We start from the raw sequence: 23,993 nt of genomic DNA on the forward strand, positions 1-23,993 counted from the left end.
CTTCCTTGTTTATGAAGTTTCTGATCATTTTCAAGTCTTACATTTAGAATATTTATCATCGGGTGTGAAGAAACCAAATTATTATGGGTGCTATATTAAAAACTCCAGTTTGGCATTATCTCGGCTAGAGAAGCTGATTTTTGGCATATGGGTGCTTTGTCACAGCTGTTAACATAAGCCACCAAAAAACACTTTATCCTCTTTATTTATGAAGATTCTGACAGTTTTCAAGCCTTATATTTAGAGGATGGCTACAGAATGACCCATTTGATATATCACACAATTAACCTCTCAGTTCTTGTATCTGACAAGATGGTACACTGTGGTCATTAAGGGATGGATATGGTGAGCAACAATATTTAGGTAGGCTGTGGTGTTAAAACAACATTTAAATGGTATTAGGGGTCATAAAATGTGTAAAATATCTTCCACAACATTACACCACCACCTGCCTGAAACTTAAAGAGCAGGGTGGGTGCATGCTTTATGTTTGCAACCTCAATTTCCTGGTATTAGCTGACAGGAGTAGTACCTAGTGTGGTTTTCTGATGCTGTAGCTCATTTGCATTAAGACTGTGTTGCCTCTCTATCATCACCAAGCAGTCTGCCCATTCTCCTCTGACCTCTGACATCAACAATGCATTTCCATCCAGACAGCTGCTGCTCACTGGATATATATTTTTAAATGTAATTTTCTGTAAACCCTACAGATGAATTTAAGTGAAAATTCCAGAAGATTTTGAAGTCTGACACCAACAACCATGCCACATTCAACGTCCCTTAATGTCTCTCTCAGTCAGGTTTAACTTCTGCAAGTTTTCTTGACCAGATATACATGCCTACACGCATTGATTTGCTCTCATGTTTGTTTTGCTAACAAGCAGCTGAACTGGTGTACCTCATAAAATAGCTGTGTGTGCACCTAGTTGATGCAACAAGACTGATTCTTCACTCAACCCAGACAGCAGACTTGCTTAATGCCATAAAAAGCAAATAAATAAGTTATATTATTGAGTGTTTGATTTATGTGCTTTCAGCAAGAATAAATAATTTAAATTCAGAACATGTATATTTTGATTGTGTTAATCACATATGCATTTGTTGATTTGACTTTTATGTGGTTCTGTTTCTTGGGGAAATATGACTTCTCAGATTCACCCAAACACCATGCATATATATGAAAAACATGCACATCTTTCAGCATATTCTCAATCTTTATTCCACTGTGACCCATTTTTTCTGAATGACTCACATGAAGGTGGCCTGCCAGCTGATTACCACCACAGATTATGTTATTTTTTTGTCACTGACATCTTAATTGCAGCTGTATTGAACAACATCCATGCTGCCTATAGGCGTCCATAAGACCTGAGATATGAGGCTCCTGGGATTTAGATTTTAAATTCTAAATTCTTTACAAAAGTCTATATTTATAGAGAAAATATAGAGGGGTGATGCTGGATCTTTTGGCCGCTTAAATCTGAATATGAGAAAGGAGAGAAAAAAGCGTTTCGTTTTGTAATAAAGCTGAATTATTATTCTTGACTGTACATGTTGCTGCTATTTAAAGGGCGACTGTGTAACTGAAACATGTACCGCTTCAGTGTTATTACACAGTCACGTATTGGACGTCTACCCACCGAGTGTTGCCATATTTGGATCCGTCCAACCGCATTTTCATAATTGTAGGTGGGGTGGACTCGCTAATATGTGTGTGTAAGGGGGAGAGAGTATCTGTGAGTCTGTGTGTGGAAACGCACACACACACACACACGCACACACACACACACACACACACACAGAGAGAGAGAGAGAGAGAGAGAGAGAGAGAGAGAGAGAGAGAGCACTCCAGGCTGGCGCAGGCACCGGTCCGGGAGAACGGAGCATTGTGCAAGGTGCCAGCATGGCTTCGTCTCACGGGAGAAGCGACCTGCGGTTCGCAGACTGGATGGCAAGTTTGCCGCAGGGCATGCACACTATCCCGCTCACTAACCTCGCCATTCCCGGTAGGTGGTCATTCACCCTCTTTGTAATCATATGTGAAGAATGGCCATTTCTTTTTCTCCGCGCATTTCTTCTAGTGCATTGAAAAAAAAACACAGATTGGCTGTGAGTTTTAACATCGTGGACCTTCAACCACTTTTGCAACTTTGATGTTTCACTTTGCTTTCAGTGCAACTCCAACACCCTTCAAAATTGCATGACTTTAACTGCACGTCATTAGAACAAAGGGTAGAACCTGTTGCGCATCGCCAGAAGTGCCATCCATTTGTCAGTTTGGCTCGCTCGTGTAAGGTCCGCTGTCTGAAAGCTATAAATAACACTTACGTGGCTGATGGCTACTGTGCCCAATGAGAATACCACAGGTAGATGACATTCAGAGTAGACGGACTGCGCTGTTTTGTATCGGACTTGATGTGTTTGTACTGGAGTGGTGACCAAAGATAAGATGAGACGATGTAGGATGAGTTCAGTGTGTACTCAAAAGCGATGATAGGAAATGAGCTTTTAGACCTTTAGCCAATCGGTGTATTGATTTTTTTTTTTTTTAAACTCCATTTAAATTAGAAATGGTTGTAAAGCTCAACTCAGATCTAACAGATGGAACAGCTTATTAGCAGCCAGTTAATTCCAATTTCTGCCGCCTTGCGATTATTACACCTCCACATTAATTTTTCATTTTCCTCAGTTTCTAATTCATTTTCTCCATCTCAGTGTCAGTCTTCCCCTCTCTTCACCTCACCCTCCTGTTGAACTACAAATTGCCTGCTGTGTTTACGGTTGGCATGTGGAATCATGACATTTCAGATGCAGATGGCTTAGTGCTCAATGTGCAGTGAGGCGTGGCGTTTTACCAGCACTGACCACAGCTCTCAGGGATGCTACCCATGTATTTCCTCATATATTTCAGTACTATTAGAGACAGCATAGCATGCCTGCTTGACATTATGCTGAATCATATGGGATGTCTGTGTTAAGCCAACATATTCTTAACACATTCTGTCCAATTTAATTATTTGCACTTACTTTTTATTGGTCCTGTGCCTTGCAGCTCAGCTGCTTCTTAGTCTGTCCTCTGTTTGGATACAGGTTCTAAAAAAGACTCACTGAGTCTTTACACCCTCTTGTGTCTCTTTACACATTTGGCATAATGTTTGCCAAGATAAATCCCCAATCCTAAGGATTTTATCAGAGCTTATTTTAGCACCATCCACGTGTTCTTTTTGGAATGTACATCAGATCTAGAGAAGCGCGTCTCATATCACACTTCTTTTGTCTCATCAGAGCGCTCCTTTTTTTCAGGCTGGAATAAATCTGGGACAAGAATCAAAAGAATAAAGCATTTCACCTCTTGCACAAGTTTAATCTCCTCAAACCTTAAAAGAATGTTTTCTTTTTTAAGATGATGTTGGTGGAAAATGCCATGCAGCTGCCTTCCTGTAACTTAGTGATGTTCTTTAGTCTTGAGTGAAAATGTAGTTAATTCACTGGCCACAGCCAGGATTATCCAAGCCTAAATAATTCTCCATCATGTGGTGGGATATTACTGGGATGGTTTGTAGCTGTTGTTGACAAATCTCTCAGACTGGACTGCCTATATACTCAATCTTCCACAAACAGCAGCAGTTTTTTTTCCATATCTTCTGTTATTTGTGTGGAAGAGGAATGTACTGTACCTTAAGAACACATTATATATTCTCAAAGCTGCATCAGCGTTCAGCTGCTCTATGACAGGTTGCCTCTGCATTCTGAATGTGCTGCTTCTGTTATCTCTGATTTGCATATTGGGTTATTTTTTAAATCAGTTAAAGAATTACAGTAGCAATGACACAGATTATGGAAGTCCACCTCTGTCCTGTGCAGAACTGTTGATTCAATGGTTCGGTCTATCAGCTGGTTGTTTTGTGTTTGCTGTTGCTTGTGTAACTAGTGTAGAAAATCAGAAAGAATCAATTTTCAAAATGACACTCTCAAAAGATTAAGAGGTTAATAGACCAAAGGATAATCACCCCAGTCCATCATTGAGACTGAGGTGGTGGCCGTAATGGAGAAGTACTAGCTAATCTCATGGTGACCTAGCTTTGCACAGTATAATTGGAGCACAGCTCATTTACAAGCAGATATTAAAAGAGATGGTTAAAATGCAAATAGAAATCAAATTTAACAGTAAACACATACATTTAAAAAAGATGCTTGAAATATTGAGAAAATGCTCAGCTACTACCCTTAGATTTTTGTTTTATAGATTCAGCTGGTTAGTTGTTGAACGTATGGGGCCACAGCTTTACACTGCTGCCTGGTAATTTATAACCTTACTGTAACAACAGCTTCTCAGTCCTATGCCTCCCAGTGTTTCCACCTGTTTCCTTGTAGATCCACACGGCACAAGGCACAGTCTTACTGGGATAGAGCAAAACGGTCTGTAATGATAGAAGAAGAGGTTTCATTAGTTACTGTTGCAGTAAAACTGAATGTGAGCATAAGAGGTTCATTGAACTTCATTTTCGGTAACTCTCCTTCCAAACCTTATTTGCCTCCCCTGACAACTGTTTTCTGTTTTCTTTCCTTTTCTTCAGGCTGGTGTAGTGTTCACAATTTCAGCTGATTGAGGGAGAGCTATTGGTGACTACCAAAGAAAACAAAAGCAGCATCAATCTTCTTGTTTTAGTTGCACAGTAAAAAAATGCTCTCCATTTGTGCTGTAAATCGTTCCTTCAATTTCCTGGGAGATTTTGCTCCCAGTGGCAGGAATAATTACATCACCAAAGCAAGGCTTATAGAAGGAGATGATGGTGTCATTAGTCTGCGGCCATTACCTTTTGTAATTACCATTGACTCAGTAATAATGCAAAATTAAGCATGTCACTTAAAATAAATCGAATTGATCCTAACTTTTTAAAAACATTTTGAATTGACACAGTTAAAGAAAAAGATGCAGTTTTCCTGAAGAGACTTACTGTCACATATTGAACAACCTACAGGCTAGACAAGCCGGATGACTCCCTCCCACTGTCAGTGAGTTACACTAATCAATAGGCAAAGTGATAAAAGCTTATAACAGTGTTTTTCTTGCCCTCTGGACAGTGAAGAGGCGTATTATGACATCAGTTGCTTTCAATAAGATCCAGCTTTATGGTGACTGGGTAGCCAGGTAAATAAATAATGTAAGAATAAAATAGACCCTGGACTAAAGAAATATATGTGATATAGAGGGAAATAAAACTAATCTATCCTTGGGAAGAGAAAACCACTACACAGCCTTGTTATTACCATTTTGTCAATCAACATGGCACACAGCTTGGGGCAGTTTTCACACATCTTTTATGCACATTTAAAGCTTTTGGCTTGTAACACGCCAAATATTTAGGATAGATAAAACTGGAACCAGGCTGTTTTCCCTCCACTGAACATAGCCTGAAATTAGACAAGAATCTACAAAACTCTCTCTCTCTCTTTTTTTGTGTGTCTTCTTATTTTATGATCAGCTGTGTCAACAATGTGGCAGAGACAATCCAGGGAGATTGGATGATTGATTTAGACAGAATGATCAAGTCCAGCTGAATTAAAATTGCACAATTATTTAAGTCCCAAGATGCTAATGACTCATTTGTCACCTGAAGGAGAGCTGATTTAGTGGTGTTGTGAAAATTGATTTCAAATTGTCATGGAAAAAACATGAGGTGAGCTGTGAAACAGCTATTTCTTTCTAGTGCCATACCTGTCAATACATCTGAGAAAGGATGATAGTTATGAGAGTTGGGCTGGGATTTTTAATTTATTGTAAAATAACTGAGTTGTTATTTAGATAACTGCAGAATTACAGAACTTTTTGTACTCCTGTGACTCATGACACAGCGGAACAGCATTTTGGCTATAATTCATAAATAAGAATTCAAATTTTCATGAACATAATCCTATGACTCCTCTCCCTTATACACGTCATTTGTTGAGGTAAGGACATGGCAGTAGGCTGTCAGACATGACTCAGCTTTGCTTTATTGGCCACAAATGCCACTTTAGCCTCACACTGTGTCTATCTATTTAGTAGGATTCAGGTGGCTTGTGCCAGCTTTTCTTAAGGTTGAAGGATTACCACAGAAGAAAAAGAAGATACAGTTGATAAGGGACAGAAGACATGTCCCCCCTGCAGACTAAGCTGGTGAGTGAGGGACATGGCTGGCTGTTTTTCTTAAGCTATTACTAGGTCAGGTAGGTGAGAGCTGCACCCTGCCTGGCTGCACATTTTTCTGGCGGAGTTTGACAGCAACAGTGTACCAAAAATAATATGAATCTGTCTTTCTGTGGTTCTGTCACCTGCAATAGAAGGAGGGAATAAAATGTGAGACTTACAGCAAATAAATAGAATTTTCAGTCCTATGAAATTAAACAAAATTGAAATGAAACTGAAATTAAACTGACTCACTGATCCACACAACCAGGATCTACAGCAATGACATCGGAATGTCATTCGGACTTGAGAAGTGTGGGCGGATGGTGACAAAGAGAGGGAAGGTAGTCCATACAGAAGGGGTCTCACTCCCAGACGGCAGAATAGCAGACATCGAGGACAGCTACAAGTACCTTGGAATCCCACAAGCAAATGGCAACCTCGAACAGGACACAAGAAAAGCAGCCACAGCCAAATACCTCCAACGAGTAAGGCAAGTCCTAAGGAGTCAGCTCAATGTCAAGAACAAGGTCCAGGCAATTAACAGCTATGCCCTGCCGGTCATCAGATACCCTGCGGGAATAATAAGCTGGCCTAAGTAAGAGATTCAGACCACAGATGTAAAAACACGAAAGTTCTGACCATGCATGGAGGGTTCCACCCCAAATCCAGCACCCTGAGACTATACACTAAGCGCAAGGAAGGAGGCAGAGGACTAGTGAGTGTCAGAACCACTATCCAGGATGAAACATCCAACATCCTTGAATACATCAGGAAGATGGCCTCAATGGACAAAGTGCTCGGTGAATGTCTCAAGCAGTGGAAAACAGATCATGTGGTGATGGAGGAACCATCATGGGAGGAAAAGCCCCTCCATGGGATGTACCACCGACAGATAACTGAAGTGGCTGATATCGAGAAATCCTACCAATGGCTAGAAAGGGCTGGACTGAAAGACAGCACAGAGGCACTAATCATAGCTGCACAGGAGCAGGCCTTGAGCACCGGAGCAATAGAGGCCCAGATCTACCATATAAGACAAGACCCCAGGTGCGGACTGTGCAAAGAGGCCCCTGAGACAATCTAGCACATAACTGCAGGGTGTAAGATGCTGGCAGGGAAAGCTTACAAGGAGCGTCATAACCAAGTGGCTGGTATAGTGTACAGGAACATCTGTGCAGAGTACAGACTGGAAGCCCCAAGGTCAAGGTGGGAAACACCTCCGAAGGTGGTAGAGAATAACTAAGCTAAGATCCTGTGGGACTTCCAGATCCAGACCAACAAAATGGTAATGTCAAACCAGCCGGACATTGTGGTGATGGACAAACAGCAGAGGAAAGCCGTTGTGGTTGACATCGCAATACCAAGCGATTGCAACATCAGGAAAAAGGAACATGAGAAACTGGAGAAATACCAAGGCCTGAAAGAAGAACTTGAGAAGGCCTGGAAAGTGAAGGCAACAGTGGTGCCCGTGGGGGCAGTAACCCCCAAACTGGAAGAGTGGCTACAGCAGATCCCAGGACAAACCTCAGACATCTCGGTCCAGAAGAGTGCAGTCCGAGGAACAGCAAAGATTCTGTGCAGAACCCTCAAGCTCCCAGGCCTCTGGTAGAGGACCCGAGCTTGGATGGATGAGACCGCCCACGGAGGGCATCATAACTGATTGCAAGATTAAAAACAATTATAAGTTATACTATCAGTATTTACTCATATAGCACTCAAACTTCTTGATCTTCTTGTGTGACAACAAAAACCTAAGTGTTTTTTTATGTGATGCTACTCTAATGAAAACACATTTGGGAATATTGTGTTGCATTTGTATCAGGATAATTCTTAATTGCTTCACCATGCAAATTTATGAAATTTTAAATTCAGTGGTAAAAAGAAAAGAAAAGAAAAAAAAGAATAAAAAGAAAAGGAAAAAAAAACCAAATACAGAACATCCTTCTGTCTTTTTAAGCTGCCCTCATTGATATTTTGCTATTTGGAGATTTAAAGATTTAAGTAAATAAGCTGCTTGACATACAGAGAATACAAATTCTTTTCTTATGTTCACCCCATATGCAAACAAATCTGTATTAATTTTACTATTACCTGAAGTGATCAGTAAAACTTGAAAACTAGTTCCTGAAAACTTATTACAAGCTTAAAGGTTCAAAATTCTGTATTACATCTGGCTAAAGCTGGTATGTTTGCCTTTGGAGGAAAAGAAACCAGCTTAATTCCAGCTAGAGGATGGGATCAAATCTGTACCTTATGATGTGTCCACATAATACCAGTATCAGATTTACAGCGGCCTCACTGAGGTCGTTCTTTACCTGCCTAACCGTAATAGCTTAAGCATTTAGGTGAGAAATGAATGTACTTCTGACAAAGGGGAGCAGGTGAATGAAACTGAAGTAAAAATGACCTTGCAGGGAATGAAAAGAAATGTTTTGCTCTTTGGGGTTCCATTTGGGTAGTCAAAAATAAATAAATTTACAAAAGATACAACAGGCGGTTAAAAGGTTAACACAGGTTTTCACAAACTGCATTTACATATGAAGGACTGGGGTTTAGTGATCATTACAATGAATCATGACATAGCTGCAAAAACTTGTTTTTAATAGTCAAAAAATTCAGCCCCATCAGAAATCCATGTCCTTTATACAGAATAGTACTCATACAACATGAATAAAGCAAAACAGGCTTTGAAATAAGACTGAAGCAAACTATAGAGGAGTTTAAGGAACAGATGGCTGCAGACAATAAATGAAAACAGTAACACAAAAAAATATGTTGAAATTGTATGGAAAATATTGTATAGGGAAAGTGTAGATAATGAAGGATGAAGCATCTTTTTTATTATTCTAGAAACATTTAACTAATCTTCATCCCGTCACGTCATTCCTTAGCCATTTTCTCTCCTCCCCTCAGCATCTTAAAATAGACCAAGTAAGGCTCCATGATAAACAGGAAGTTTTTTTTGTTTTTCTCGAAAAAGGGGATACGCCACTGGTGGCCTTTTCTGAAAGCTTACTCCCATTCAGCAAGAATGACTCAGTTAACACTGGTCAATTCCCTAAGGCGACTGTCATCAGACACAACCACTGTCATCAACACCATCAACATCATCATCAATAAGTGGCTCTCTGTCTCAGCTTGTTTTGGCCTTTTTCTGTCCCACCTCTTTGCTCTGGCTCTTTCTCCTTCTCTATACTTTAAGCTGAAACACAACATCTTTATTTTTCCTACCCAATGTGTGATTATGAAACTGATCGACAGAGGAAGATAGTTTTTCACAGTTGCCCCATCAGTTCGGCTGCTGTGACCCTTACTTCAGTGTTACATTTGGCTCATACTGAAAAAAATGGCTGTATTATTTAGGGATTTGTAACAGGAACGCCATCAAATGGTTTGAATATGGTTTAAGGTAAGTAGTTCATATTAGACAATGAACTGGAGAATATATCTTTAAAATCAAGTGATGAGATAGAACCAAAGCATGTTTACTGTCACCATTTGTCTCTTGTGTATTTTTTATTTTTACTAAAGAGAGAGACATTGACTCAGGCTTTATGTAGCGTAGCTCTGATTAAATTAGGACATAATTAGATTAGAGCTTAATTAAAAAAAAAAAAACATAAATCAGAATTGTTTCCAGTGTGGGTTGGACTCCGCCAAGGCTGCCCTTTGTCACGATTCTGTTCATAACTTTTATGGACAGAATTTCTAGGCACAGCCGAGGTGTTGAGGAGATCCGGTTCGGTGGCCTTAGGATTGGGTCTCTGCTCCTATCGGATGATGTGGTTCTGTTACCTTCATCGGGTCGTGATCTTCAGCTCTCACTGGAGCGATTCGCAGCCGAGTGTGAAGCAGCTGGGATGAGAATCAGCACCTCCAAGTCCGAGACCATGGTCCTCAGCCAGAAAAGGGTGGAGTGCTCTCTCCGGGTCTGCAACAGGGCCCTGCCCCAAGTGGAGGAGTTCACGTATCTCGGGTTCTTGTTCACGAGTGAGGGAAGGATGGATCAGGAGATCGACAGGCGGATTGGTGCGGCGTCTGCAGTGATGTGGACTCTGCATCGGTCTGTCGAGGTGAAAAGGGAGCTGAGCCAAAAGGCAAAGCTCTCGATTTACCGGTCGATCTACCTTCCTACCCTCACCTATGGCCACGAGCTGTGGGTAGTGACCGAAAGAACAAGATTGCGAATACAGTGAGTTTTCTCCGTAGGGTGGTCAGGCTCTCCCTTAGAGATAGGATGAGAAGCTCGGTGATCCGGGAGGGGCCCAGAGTAGAGCCGCTGCTCCTCCACATCGAGAGGAGCCAGATGAGGTGGTTTGGGCATCTGGTCAGGATGCCTCCTTGACTCCTCCCTGGTGAGGTGTTCCAGGCACGTCCCACTGGAAAGAGGCCCAGAGGAAGACTCAGGACACGCTGGACGGACTACATCTCTCGGCTGGCCTGGGGAATGCCTTGGGATCCCTCCGGATGAGCTGGTGAATGTGGCCGGGAGAGGGAAGTCTGGGTTTCCCTGCTTAGGCAGCTGCCCCCGACCCAATTCCGGATAAGCGGCAGTAAACGGATGGATGGATGGATGTTGCTTCTGAACAAACAACAAAACTTGTGGAAAATACTGTTTGTATAGATGAGATCACAGTGGAGATTCATGGCAACGATGCACAGTGCCAACTTTGGTGACAACCAGACTCACTATATCTGCAGAAACATCTTATATCAGTTGTGCCATGAACTTGTTTTGCAGCTATAAGACCTGCACGCTTTGCAATACAGTCAGCCATTAGCTTCTTTATACAACTAAGTATTCTACAGCTGAATTTGAGGCCATTTGACCAAATGCTAAAACTTGACCCCAACAAACTGGACAATTATCACAAACACCAGGCAGTTTCCAACAGAATGGCAGAAAAAGAAAAGAATCAAGGCGTTGCAATGAGCTGGTTAAAGTTTAGACCACAGCCTGAATAGAGTGGATCCTTAAAAAGAGCTGAGTGTAAATGACCATGTTCACCAATGGTGGTATTTATCTAATTTTAAGATCTTAGACCAGATCCCTTTTTTTTAAATGTTCTGACATGTCATGCTGTTTCTGAGTCTTAGATTTCTCAGCTTTCAAATCAAACATAATTACTTTCACTTCTGTCTCTATAGACACCTTTCTGAAAGGTCCCGTCGTATTTAACTGTACAGCCGATTGGACAAAAAGAAATGTGTGTGCTGCTGCTTATTCATTGTTTGGACAGGATTAGCTCCTTTTTTCTTGGTCAGTGTTTCCTGTACTAAGGTAGATGATAAAGGATCTTTTCTTTTAAATTTAGAGAGTTTGAACAGCTCTTTTCATAATTGCGACTAAAATATTCCTGGGTCATTTCTCTCATTCAGGAGCCTTCCAAAAGAAAAAGAGAGAGGCCAAACTGACCACTAAGCGGACATTATGCAAATGTGTTTGACTGTGATGACTAGTGCAAAAACATTAAATAGAATAAAAGGACAGAAAACACATGGTCATTTAAAAATTTGTATGAGCATGAAATTTATTGTCTGCATTCATGTGCCACATTTATCGAATTTTTCTAATATCGTGCCACATTTAAAAATGAACATGCTGCCCCTGAGGCATGGCACAGCATTTAGGTAATTTCAGATCATGAATAACAAGAAATCATTTTCAGTGTCGCTTGATGGCGTTGGAGTGCTGTTTCTATATATCTGCACATGCTTCTCTGCAGATTCTTACAGATATTTTGCAAACTTGGCAAAATTTTCAGTCCTTCAGGGTCAGCACAGTGTTGAGTTTTCTTGTGAGGCTTTTTCTCTCAGCAGTTAACATCAGCCACAAGTTTTTGTCATTAATATTTAAGGCAATGTTCATTTGCAATTCACAGTCAAGCTTTATTAGTTTGCCTTATGTGCTCAGCTTTCATTACCTCTCGAAAAATATATTCCATTGCAGGATCCTAGGGGACCGTTGACATTTATTTATATCAACTGCACATCACAATTTCACAGGTTAGTTGAGTATATTATAAAGAAATCTAGCATTACATCTTCTATCTTGAACTTTATGGGTCTAATGACTCTGTCATGACTCTTTTTTTCTTTATTGACATATCTGCTGTTAATTAAAATTGGGAAGGAGTTTGTACTTTTTATAATAAGAAAACTGAATATGTAATTTAATCATTTTGACCTTGAAGATACAGTAATTGATTTTTTTATGTATTCCTGATCTGTTTATAGAGGGAATACCTCTAGTGGAGTATAATAATGATTTTGTTATATATACAATTTATTTTGTGCACAACCTTTAGAACCAAAAAAAGTAAGTCACCAGATGCAGCTGTTGCAGCTGGTTAAGGTCATACTGTATAACTGTGTGACCCTGGTGGTGAAGCTCAGCCAATAGTGATGTGGATTTCTGCTCTGCCGCAGGATTCAGCTGTCTAACCTGCTTATGGTCACTCTCTGCACTGACTGTGAAGACCTGGCACTGTTGTATAGATGGTTGAAGGTCAGTTCAGGCTGTGTCAGTTTGTTGGTGGAAGGTGGGGGTGCAGAAACAGGATCAGTTGCCTTGGGAAGAACAGGATAGGCTAATTTGTATAATTCGCTTTAATGGTTTCTTAGTCTTAAGCAGGAATTGAAGCTCACAGTTCTCCTTTTTGACAGAGGGAAAGTGCAAAACTGTTTTGTTATCAGACAAACCAACATTTGAAAATCTGTGTGAAGATCATAAACACTGCATTTCCCAGGTTAAATATGTGAGGACTCATCTGGCTTGTTGTAAAATATCTGCTGTGAAGTTGTATCTGCAGGTATGGGGGTGCATTAATGCTTATGGAGCTGGAAACTTATGTATTTTGCTTATAAACTCTAAAAGTTCACCAAAAATACTGAATAAAGACAGATTTTACTGCCGCATATGCCAATCCTTATACTGCATGTGTTCCAAAAGTATGGTTTGTAGTAGAAGAGTTGATGTGTTGGACTGGCTGCAGGCCAGACTTTTCACCAACAGAAAACATTTTGCACACCATAAAACACAAAATACCACATAGAAAATCCAGAAAAGGCAATATAAGACCAAGAGTGGGATAACATTCCTCTCCAAAGGTCCAGCAACTGGTCTCCTCAGTTCCTGTGTGTACAGACTGTTAAAAGAAGATATGATGCTAAACAGGAGTAAAAATCTCCCTGTCCAAACCTTTCTGAGACATTAAATTTAAGATAAGCTAATATTTTTCATTAATAAAATGTCTCACTTTCAGCATTGGATATATTTTCTTATTTGTGTATAAAATATGCAGTTATAACATTTTTAAAGCAATGCATTCTGTATTTATTTACATTTTTCCCAGCTCCAAAACATTTTTTGGAATTCCAGTTCAAGTGTTACTTGTATCTGCTCTGGTTTAGAGATATCTTTACTTGACATTTCTGCTGCATTTCAAAACAATAACTGCAGTCATTATAATAAAAATAAAATAATAAAAAGAGCAAAAAAATGCATTAAAAGCTTTTGAAAGCATTAATATGTACAGATACAATTCCAGTTACTCACATGCACAAAACAAAATAATTTTATTAATTTTGATCCTTTAGAGATAATTTTGGCCACTTTGGTTCTGTGGTTTCTATTTAGAATTAGATCTACTTGTTAAAAAATGGAATTGAATAAACTAACTTTGTTATTTTGTCTCAAATTGCAGTGAAAAAACATTCAGATACCTTAGACTTATCACTTGGTAATCATTAATCTGATGGCAAAATATCCATGATCTTGTGTTTTGGAATTGATTTCTGCATGTTTATGTTTTGTCATCCATTAGAAATTATGTAATTTAAAGAAGGTGTGATCCTTTTTCACTCAGAAAGTCTTTGAGGGTTTAAAAGAGCAAATTTTGTCATTGAAAGCATGACTGCATGACTAATTTGTCAGTTTTCAAAGGTATTTGAACTTTTTAGTGCCATTCTTGAGCATTTCCATGTTGATATATGGAGAAAATGATCAGAAAAATAATAAGTAATTTAAATGACAGTTAACTGCAGGCCTGAACTGTGTACTTGCCATAAAAGACAGTCTTCGCCATATATTTGATTTGAAAAAAAAACCCAACTTTTTTCTTCTTTACTGTGTTATGAAGCTTGTTCCAATCAACTTGGTGGCGCTTGGGTGAATCTGAACAGTATATCCCTATAAACCTGTCTCTATCCTGTCATATTATTAATAAAGAGTAGTAAACATGTGCCTCTGGAAGCCATTCATGCCCATGCTGTCAAGCTGCCAGCTTCAGGTCCAGGCCAAACTTTTTTCTTCCATTTGTTCCTGTCATACTACTGGTTGATGTTAGTTTCAGCTGATGAATGTTCCAAAACTTTAGGCTTTTTAAGATTTTTTTTTATTTTTTCATCTGAAAGTCTAATCTGATTTTTCTGCTTTTAAGCTGAATGAATGTTTTGCGCTTTGTGGTAAATCTTTTCTGTTCGTTCTTTTGAAGTCTCCACCTTCATTTGGCTGGATGATAAGGTGGGGTTCTTCCTCCATGGATAGAATCCTGCTATCATTCACTACTGTTTTATACTGTGGATGTTACTGATTTTTAGTATAACACTAAGTCCTGCTACCTTCAGAAATTCTCTAAAGGTTCAGTTGTTGTTGGGTGTGTAGGAGAGGGAGTACAAGAGCTCTGGTGGACAGGTTTGTAAAGTGGACTGGCAGGAATCACCTGCATCTGAAGGTCACCAAGACCAGAGAGATGGTGACAGACTTCTGGAGGAAGAGGACTCCTCTAACACCACTGAAAATCATGTGGCAGAAGGTGGAGGTTGTTGAGACTTATAAGTACCTGGGAGTGCCCATCGATCACAGACTAGACTGGAAATCCAACACAGATGCTGTGTACAGGAAGGGGATGAGCCGGTTCTACTTCTGTAGACGGCTCGGATCCTTCATTGTTTGCAGTAAAATGTCAGAGATGTTTTATCAGTCTGTCGTCTCCAGTGTGCTTTTCTTTGCTGCTGTGTGCTGGGGAAGCAGCATCGGAGCCAGCAACACCAACAGACTGAACAAACTTAGAAAGAAAGCTGGCTCCGTCATTGGGTACAAACTGGACCGTTTTGAAACTGTGATGGAGATCTATCTATCTATCTATCTATCTATCTATCTATCTATCTATCTATCTATCTATCTATCTATCTATCTATCTATCTATCTATCTATCTATCTATCTATCTATCTATCTATCTATCTATCTATCCCTCTTCACTCAATAGTATGTTCTTTTTTTTTTTTAGATTTTTACCCCTCAAAACTTTCATAATCATTGATTTGGCCTCTCCTCATATTTGTCCAATCTCTCTAATGGGTTTGGTTTTCATTTGCTGCTTGAGGATGGCCTTTTTCACTTGAGCTGAGAGGTCCTTTGACTGGATGTTGTGGGTTTAGAGTAGCTTCCAAATGCATTTGCCATTCTTAAAATCAGCTCCATGCCTTTTATCTGCATTTTAATGACATAAAAATAATAACTATTGACTCAATTGTCTAATTAAATTTAAGGCAGAATTGGGTTTTGCATTTTAATATGCTTTGCTAAAAGGCTAAGGAACAAAACAACCAAATTTATTCCTATCAAATTCTCAATATATATTTCTTTTTTTGCCAACAGTCTCTCTCACTTCAACAGCTGTTCCAAACTTTTGTTACTCAGTTGATAACAGTTAAACTAAAATGACTCTATGAGAACCAGAAAGTTTTTTCTGCTGATGACAACCTAACGTTTTGAAAAAAAAAAAAAAAAAAAAAAAAAACAGAAATTAAGGAGAACTTTTTTTTTTTAAATTTTATTTTCTTGTCAAGCTGCTGTTTCCAAAATAAAAAACGAGCCCTGTGAAGCAATTTGTTGGCTAAAATTCTGTAATTTAGATCAAACTGTCCATAAAATTACATGCAAATACCAAATAAAACTGCTACCATTTTGTGCTCATCTTAACAGATAGGAAATATTTTGTAATTTTGCACAGATTTGACTGATTTAATCTTGTCAGAGTTCATGATTTAGGATCACGGATGCTGTTATTCAGATAGTTGTTGCCATGGCACCAGGCTGTTTTCCAGTGCTGACCCCTTTCTTACACTTGTCTCTCCAAAATGCAGCTGTCAGTACCTGCATGCAGACTCATATTTGTGTCATTTATTCAGGCTCCCACGATTCCTTCAGTTTCTACATCGATGAAGCATCTCCGGTGGGCCCTGAGCAGCCAGAGACGGTGCAGAACTTTGTTTCTGTTTTTGGCACAGTGGCCAAGAAGCTAATGAGGAAATGGTTGGCTACACAGACTATGAACTTCATCAGCCAATTGGAAGCTGGGATCCGCTTCTTTGACCTGCGCATCTCCACCAAGCCCCGCGACCCTGACAATGAGCTCTACTTCGCCCACGGGCTCTTCAGTGCCACGGTCAGTCCGCAGTGTTTGGATGGTTTTTGATGTGATGACTGTACCGATGCATGCGCTTGTTAAGTGATGCTTGAGAATTTCTGTCTACGTGACAGAATATTTACTGTATGTTTGAGTGGAGGCTGTGAGTTTAACATGCAAGGTACTTCAGAGAGTTTAAGTACACAATCACAGATGCTCATGCATCTAGATTTTGAGTGCAATCATTCCATTAAAAAAAATAATTAGCTTTGGAAATGTTAATGTATTTGTTCCCAGGTCCGAGAAGGCCTGGAGCAGATCAGTAGTTTCCTGTCAGCTCACGCCAGAGAGGTTGTCTTCTTGGACTTCAACCATTTCTACGGCGTGCAGAACCTGCACCATGAAAAACTGGTAGCCATGCTGAAAGAGGTGTTTGGAGAGAAACTCTGCCCAGTTGTGTTTGCTCAGGAGGTATGCATATTCTTAACTTTTGACAGGAAATAGAGGTACTGGGATGCAGGGACACAGCCTATCCTTTACATCTTTGAACTAAAGTTTGTGTTACTTATCCTTTGCTTAACCTTGCACAGACAAATTCTTTGTTTTGATCACATGAGTTGAAGAGTGATGGTTGTCACATCCTTAATAATAGTGAAAATAATGATAATGGAACACTCTGAAAACACCCTTTTGCATAAAAGACAAGTTAGAAAAAAATAGTCCCTTATGCCCAGATCTGACTGCTGTATTTCTTTGAATGTTTTTTTCACTATCTGCCCTATAGTCCATCTTCCTCCTCCCTTTTAAAAGTGGCGCTGGCTGGTATGACCACATCTATACAGGTTTCACTGTATTTCAACAGATTTCTTTTTTTACCCATGCATAAGTGGGTATTAATTACATTTTACATTGATATACAGAATTACTGCAGTAGATTGCCTAAAAAACATGTTCCTCCATGTTCTAAATATAGTTTAGGTTTTTTAAAGCAGTATTGTGGAAAAAACCAAATTCATATCAAGACAAAAATTATAACCACTAATTGTAGGGAGTGATCCTTAACATCGGACACTTACATTATTTTCCTTCAGTTCAGTTTCGATAAAGATAAAGTCTGTAAAGTAAGCAGTCCAGTTCAAATTAGTGGAGTCCATTTGTCTCCATAGAAGGGAAAAAATAATCTTGTTTCACTACATTAAAGTTAAAAAACATAATACAGTAATTAATACAGTAACTCATTTTGGTTATATCATTGGCATGTTTGGGTAGACACACACATAATGAACAACCTCTATCTCGCCCCGTGATGCTCTTCAGGCCTCATGCTGAACACCGCTCGTGTTTGGTTAACATATTTTATTCATAGAATGACTTAGTTCTTACATTATTTACATAGTTTTACTATTTTGTTTGAACATTTGGGTTTTCAGTTGAAAAAAGTAAAAACAAAGAAGTTTCTAAAAAGCTTACACCTTTGAGAGGGGAGCTAAGACTCTTCGAAGGGTAAAAACCTGCTGTGCTGTTCTGACAGTAAGTTTATGCTTTCATGTAGATGTTTGTGGAAACTTATGTAAAAAAAAGAAACAAAGCCCATAGTTTAATGCTACTGACAAGAAAAATAGATAAAAAAAATTTAGTGGTACTTTTAGTGTCCTTATGTTTTAGAAATTAATGCAATTATTCCATAGAATGAAAAATGTTAAAAACCTGGATTGATTATTATACCTTTCTTTAAAAACATTAGTTCTGTATGGATTTTTAGTCATGTATTAAGAGCCATTGTGGAAGGTCCAGAGAGCCACTTGCAGCTCCAGAGCCGCAGGTTGCAGACCCCTGACCTAAACATTTTCCATCCATACTCAGGTGACTCTGCAGTATCTGTGGGAGAAGGAGTACCAGGTGCTTGTCTTCTACCATCACCCCATGGCGCTAGAGGTGCCCTTCCTGTGGCCAGGCCAGATGATGCCCTCTCCCTGGGCCAACACCACTGACCCGGAGAAGCTGATTCAGTTCCTCCAGGCGTCTGTGACTGACCGCAGGTTTGTTGGTTTATTATTTTTTTTACTCTCCTGAAGGTGTTTATGTGAGATTAAATGAAGCAAAATTTCACCACCCTGAAATGGGTTATGGGTAATAAGTTTTTATTAGTTTAATTAGCTGTCTACTTTCTTAACTTTTGGTAGGGTCCAAAGGTCCAAATAAATTGGATTTTTCCATCTTGATATGTTTAACTAACATTTTTGCTGTGTGCTAATTTGCTTATCTTTCTCATTCAATTTTATTTGCTACAGCTATAACTAAAAAGAACGTCTGAAACATTGCATGCAGAAAATCCAATTAAAACTACATTTATACTTTTTTAAAAAAGCATTTACCCATACAGCAGCAAGGTTAAAAAGTTTTGGTAAAACCTGATAAAGAATTAATTTACAGCCTAATGTTTTTTTATTTCTCAGGGGAAATTGAATGTAATGAATTCAGTTTTCTGTATATATGCAATAACACTCAACAATAAATGTCTTTAGGTGCCTTACAGAAATACAGATAAAATGCACAAACCAAGATGAGCAAATTAAAGTAAAGGAAAAAATATAAATGTTTTGATGTGTTCCTTGCAGGAGGAAGGGGACCTTCTTTGTCTCCCAGGTGGTTCTGACGCCAAAGGCCAGCACTGTGATGAAAGGCGTGGCCAGCGGACTGAGGGAGACAATCACAGAAAGGTGCATACACCTGAGCAATGCAAACAAACTGCTTTTTATATTTATATTCATTTCATTATATAAGGACTGCAAATCCTGCAGGGTTAGCACCAATGGTGGAAAAGAACATTAGCTAAAATACAAGGCCCCTCTGGGACCAAAACTGTTGCAACACTTTAGATCAAAGGTATTTGCAGTGACATGATTTATCCACAACATCTTAGCATAAAAAAATCATGATCATGTGTACATGCAGACACAAACAAAAGTAAGCCTTTGTGGCATTTAAGAATTTAATTAAAAGACATGTTGCAGGTATCCCTATAGGCATTTGGAAGTGACCTCATTTGAATTTTTTGTTTTTAACCACTGCTTTTCATACTCCTTCCTCTTTTCTATGTTGCAGGATTTTTTGATTTACGCCTCAGCTTTGTTTATCATTTCTTTTTAATGTTGTCAGTTTATTTAAAGCACAACAACAAAACCATCAATTTTCCTGGCATGAATTATTCATTTGATAATTCCACTATCAGCCATTCTCACCAGGACTTTAGCTACTTTGATGTGGGAATCTTTCAAAATTCCTGGCATTTTGCTACACAGATTCCCAGCATACGACTTAGCCTTGCAAGAAAGCATGCTAACATGAGGTGGAGATAATTCGAAGAATTCTGTCATGCAAAAAGAGGCATCTGCAGGGGTAACGCCCTCCCCTGGTGCTCGCCTTCTATGATCATGTCCAGTGAGTGTTCAGTGTCCTTCTCACCGCCAGACACCAGCTGTGAGAAGGACACAGCCAGACATCATATGCTGCGTCACACAGATCTTTTATCACAGCAAGGTCCTAAACCAACCAGCCATGAATCATCCCTTCCTCTGCCACTCTCTGTATCATTTTTGACTTTCTCTTTCCCCTCTTGCTCTTTCTTGATGACATGACACTGTGCATGCAATTTTGCACATTCTTCCAGGGCATTACCGGGCATGATGCAGTGGATTAGATCGCAAAGACCCGGGGAGAGTGGCATCAACATTATCACAGCTGACTTTGTGGAGCTCGGGGAATTCATCAGCGCAGTCATCACCCTCAACTATCATCACCTGGCTGACGATGATGACGATGACGCCACCTGAGAGCCCACAGGAGGTGTCGGAGTGTGCAGTCACCGCCACTAGTAGCAGTGGTTGGGGTCTGTGCTCTCAACCTTTTCTCTTTGCCATTTATTTCAGAAGGGGAGCTGCACAGCTCCTTTCACTTTATTTAGGGCTATAGGGAACTGAGAGATCAGGAGAGATGAAACGAAACAAGCTGACATGGTAGAAGCAATGGTGATGTTTGGCTGGAACACTGAGAATGAGGTTTAGTTAATTATTTTTATTGTTTTGTTTTGGGGGATTGAAAACTTTTTGATTTTCAAGCTTGGTGTTCTTTTTATTTCCTCCCGCTGCTGTAAAAATACCTGCTTTTTCCAGCAAAAAAGTTTGAGTTTTGAGGTTCACCACTCCATCAAAAGTAGGTTCCTTAGAGCATATCAGGCCTCTAACAGTACTGATACATCAGTCTTGATATTTAGGTGAAAGTGACAGATTTTTAGGAGCTTGTTTTAAATAAATCTGTGTAACTGAAATTGTTGGCTGGTGTAAGTAGCTAGCTGTCTTCTGTCCTGTTTGGAGAATAAGTCCAAGTGAAATCCTCTTTCTTACTTTGCTTCTTCTCTTCAAACAATATGCATCCCTGCTCTAATCACTGTGGGTGTTTATGAATAAAATTAAAATTTGTTGTTTCCATGCGTTTGCACAATACATAGATAAAAAAGAAAAAAACAAATCACTGATTAAAAACACTGATTCACTAATTCAAAGCCACAGAGGAAGAGAGAGGGAGGGTGCAACTTGGCTAGCTGGGAAAAAACACCAACTGTGTTATCTACAGATATATTTTTGTCCGTTTGCACCAGTAATTTTGACATTTTCAGCAAGTGTGAAAGCTCCAAAAGAAGCAATTTACTGTAAGAGATGCAGGAGAGGCAACCAGTCATTTGTAGTGGCGTGACACAGTTATTACATTATATGGTGGGTGCTGAGTCGTGATAGCCAAATATAAAAATACAGTGTATCGGGGTACACGAGTGTATCCGCAGAGTGTCTGTCTTTCCTTCGCTGGTTGCTTGCCCCCTGTGTGAGTCTCTGTATTTGCTTCTATCGTGCAGCACATATGAGTCATCATGAGATGTATCACCATGTTGAATCTTTCATATTAACAGGTGATAAAACTGCATAACAGTCACTTAGCAACTAAATTTATTTTAGATGACAAAGGTTAGGTATCATGGGTCAGGGGTTCTTTATGTGAACTCAGAGATTTGACAATAATTGTAAAGATCCATCTGTAGCTCTTTGATAATGGATGTTTACTGTTTTTTTGATTCCCTGAATTTCTGTAAATTGGTGGTGCAGAATAATTAGCATCCTCTATTCTTATTTGTGTTGTTGCATTTCATTTTATAGTTTGCACTGTCTATCGTAAAGATTGAAAAGCATGTAGAAATGTCATTCTAAACGACAAAGTTGCAAAGTCTGAGAAGTTACAGATGAAAACAATCTCACACACGCCAAACATCCACACACCGTATGATCAGAGTGGCATTTTTTGTAGAGAATGTATTCTGCAGCTATGTTATTGTAAAGTTTGCTAATGTAAAGCCAAAAAAAAAAACAACAACAAAAAAAACAAAAACAACTTATCTTCTCCATTTGGTGAATGTATGTGTTTTGTAACTGTGCCATTTCTGAAAGTCCCATGTGAGTGATTGAGTTTCAGTCAGAAGATCATCTTTGTATTATATCCCTCAGTTTGAGCAGTATTTCCCTCACTTCTGTGTGGTTTTGTGTCAAAATGTTTTATATTGTGCAAAGTTTCTACGTTCTGTAACTAAAAATAGTATACTGCAGATGAGCTGTAAATTATTTGAATTATTATTAGAGGTCACCAACATTTTATTGTAACTTGTATCTTTAGTGAGCCTCTATCCTGCTGTTTTTATTTATTTATTTTGTACTTTTTTTGCATGAAACAAAAGCTTCTACATGTACAGATTGCAGTACACCAGTAGGGTCTAAGAGGTTTGTACACACCCACGGCCAGCTTTGTTTATTGCCCTGAAAAGCATGTGTGCATCTCAGCTGGAACTTCTCTGTCCCTTTAAGGCAGATGCCTAAATCAATTTATTTTTTACATGTTGCACTTCTGTAACCCCTGGAACCACACAAACAAAAAGACTTGACTTGCAAACTGTGTTGTAAGAACATATGTGTCTTCCCTGGTCTAAACTGTTGTAATTGCCCCCTCTGTTCTGCCCCCTCTGTAAAAAAAAACTCCTTAGCTGTTGTAAAACTTAAAAAAAGGAAAAAAAACTTCACTCAAATGAGAGTGACTCTGTTCTAAGTGGAAAATGGCCAATCAAATAAAGCTTCTATGCCTACTGAGAGAAGTCTCATTCCTTAAACAGTTTTTGACAACCTAAGTTGTTGCTTGGTTGGTTAGATTTACTAAGATTATCATTGCAGTCACTACAATAACACTATAAATCATTTCTTGAGCTAATGGCAATACTAATGTAGATTTTCAGCTTTTAAGCTAGCATGTTTCTTTCCCTGTCTGTGCAGAAAAGCAACCTAAAATCATCCTGTTTCCAGGGTGATGAGGATGGAAGGTAGGTGGGCAGTGAAACCTAGGGTGACCTTACTGAGACTGTGTTTTGTAATGTAGCATGTGCCATCGGGCGGCCAGGTGTTGAAATGGAAACAGATTTAAGTGCTAAGAGGCTCAGTGTTGTTGCTTTTCTGAGTATTTTCTTTCACACTACCATCAGGTCTCTTACTTGGATTGTTCTGAACTTCTGTTGTTATATGCTGGAAAATCACTAAGCTGAAGTTTTAATACTGTGTTACTCTTTATGATTACAGTAAATATTATGAACAATCAACAGCATTATCCCCTGGGAGAGATGCTCGCAATGATGGCATTATAGTGGTGCTAACTAAATTCTGGCTGTCTCATTGAGTATTACTTGCTCTGGTTGCACATTTAGAAAGTTAAGAGAAAATTTTGAAAACTCATCTTTACGAGAACACAAGGATTCTTTACGTTTTCTTCTTCTGTGGTTTATATTTTATTTTATTACCTGTGCCATTATTAATGGAGCAGTTTACTGCAAAAAAATAAGCAAATGTTCAGTAATGGGTTCTGTATGAATACCCATTTGCTGAAGAAATGGGAGAATGTGTTCAAATTTGTGTGTATGCTAGTGTCTCTGTCACGCACACACAGATGAAGAGGAGGTAGAGGTGTAGGAGGCAGCGATGGATGATGGCATTCAGACACTTTAAAGAGGGGCAGTGGGGAGATGCGCAGTTTTAGAAAAGTTTAGAGTGTGTGGAGGAGGAAGAGTAATTCCACCAGGCAATTCAGTGTCTGCTAGTAAAGGTACATGTGCATATGGTGACAACAGGCCGGACAGCAATTTGTGGTTTCAGGGATAGCGGAAAAAAGTCTGCCCTATGGATCTTGGCTGTTTTACTCCAGCAATAAAAACAGAAATACCAACAAAGAAGACAGCAAATGCCAAAAAGGCAGCAGTCAACACAAAACAAAGGGGACAAAGAGAAAGAAAAAAAAAAACAAGATTGCTGTTTCAGTTTTCTGCATC

The 23,993-nt window shown here is 39.2% G+C and overlaps 1 protein-coding gene across 1 annotated transcript; it reads left to right on the forward strand.

Annotated features, from left to right (window-relative positions):
• Nucleotides 1-1,795: 1,795 nt before the first annotated feature.
• plcxd3 (phosphatidylinositol-specific phospholipase C, X domain containing 3) lies at nt 1,796-22,770 on the forward strand. The gene is made up of 6 exons (XM_042000588.1): nt 1,796-2,006; nt 16,368-16,624; nt 16,883-17,056; nt 18,449-18,624; nt 19,204-19,305; nt 20,256-22,770. The coding sequence occupies exons 1-6, from the start codon at nt 1,904-1,906 to the stop codon at nt 20,416-20,418; spliced, it is 975 nt and encodes a 324-aa protein (XP_041856522.1). The 5' UTR covers nt 1,796-1,903; the 3' UTR covers nt 20,419-22,770.
• Nucleotides 22,771-23,993: the final 1,223 nt, after the last annotated feature.

This window comes from Melanotaenia boesemani, chromosome 11 (assembly GCF_017639745.1).
Source record: "Melanotaenia boesemani isolate fMelBoe1 chromosome 11, fMelBoe1.pri, whole genome shotgun sequence".
Taxonomy (NCBI): domain Eukaryota; kingdom Metazoa; phylum Chordata; class Actinopteri; order Atheriniformes; family Melanotaeniidae; genus Melanotaenia; species Melanotaenia boesemani.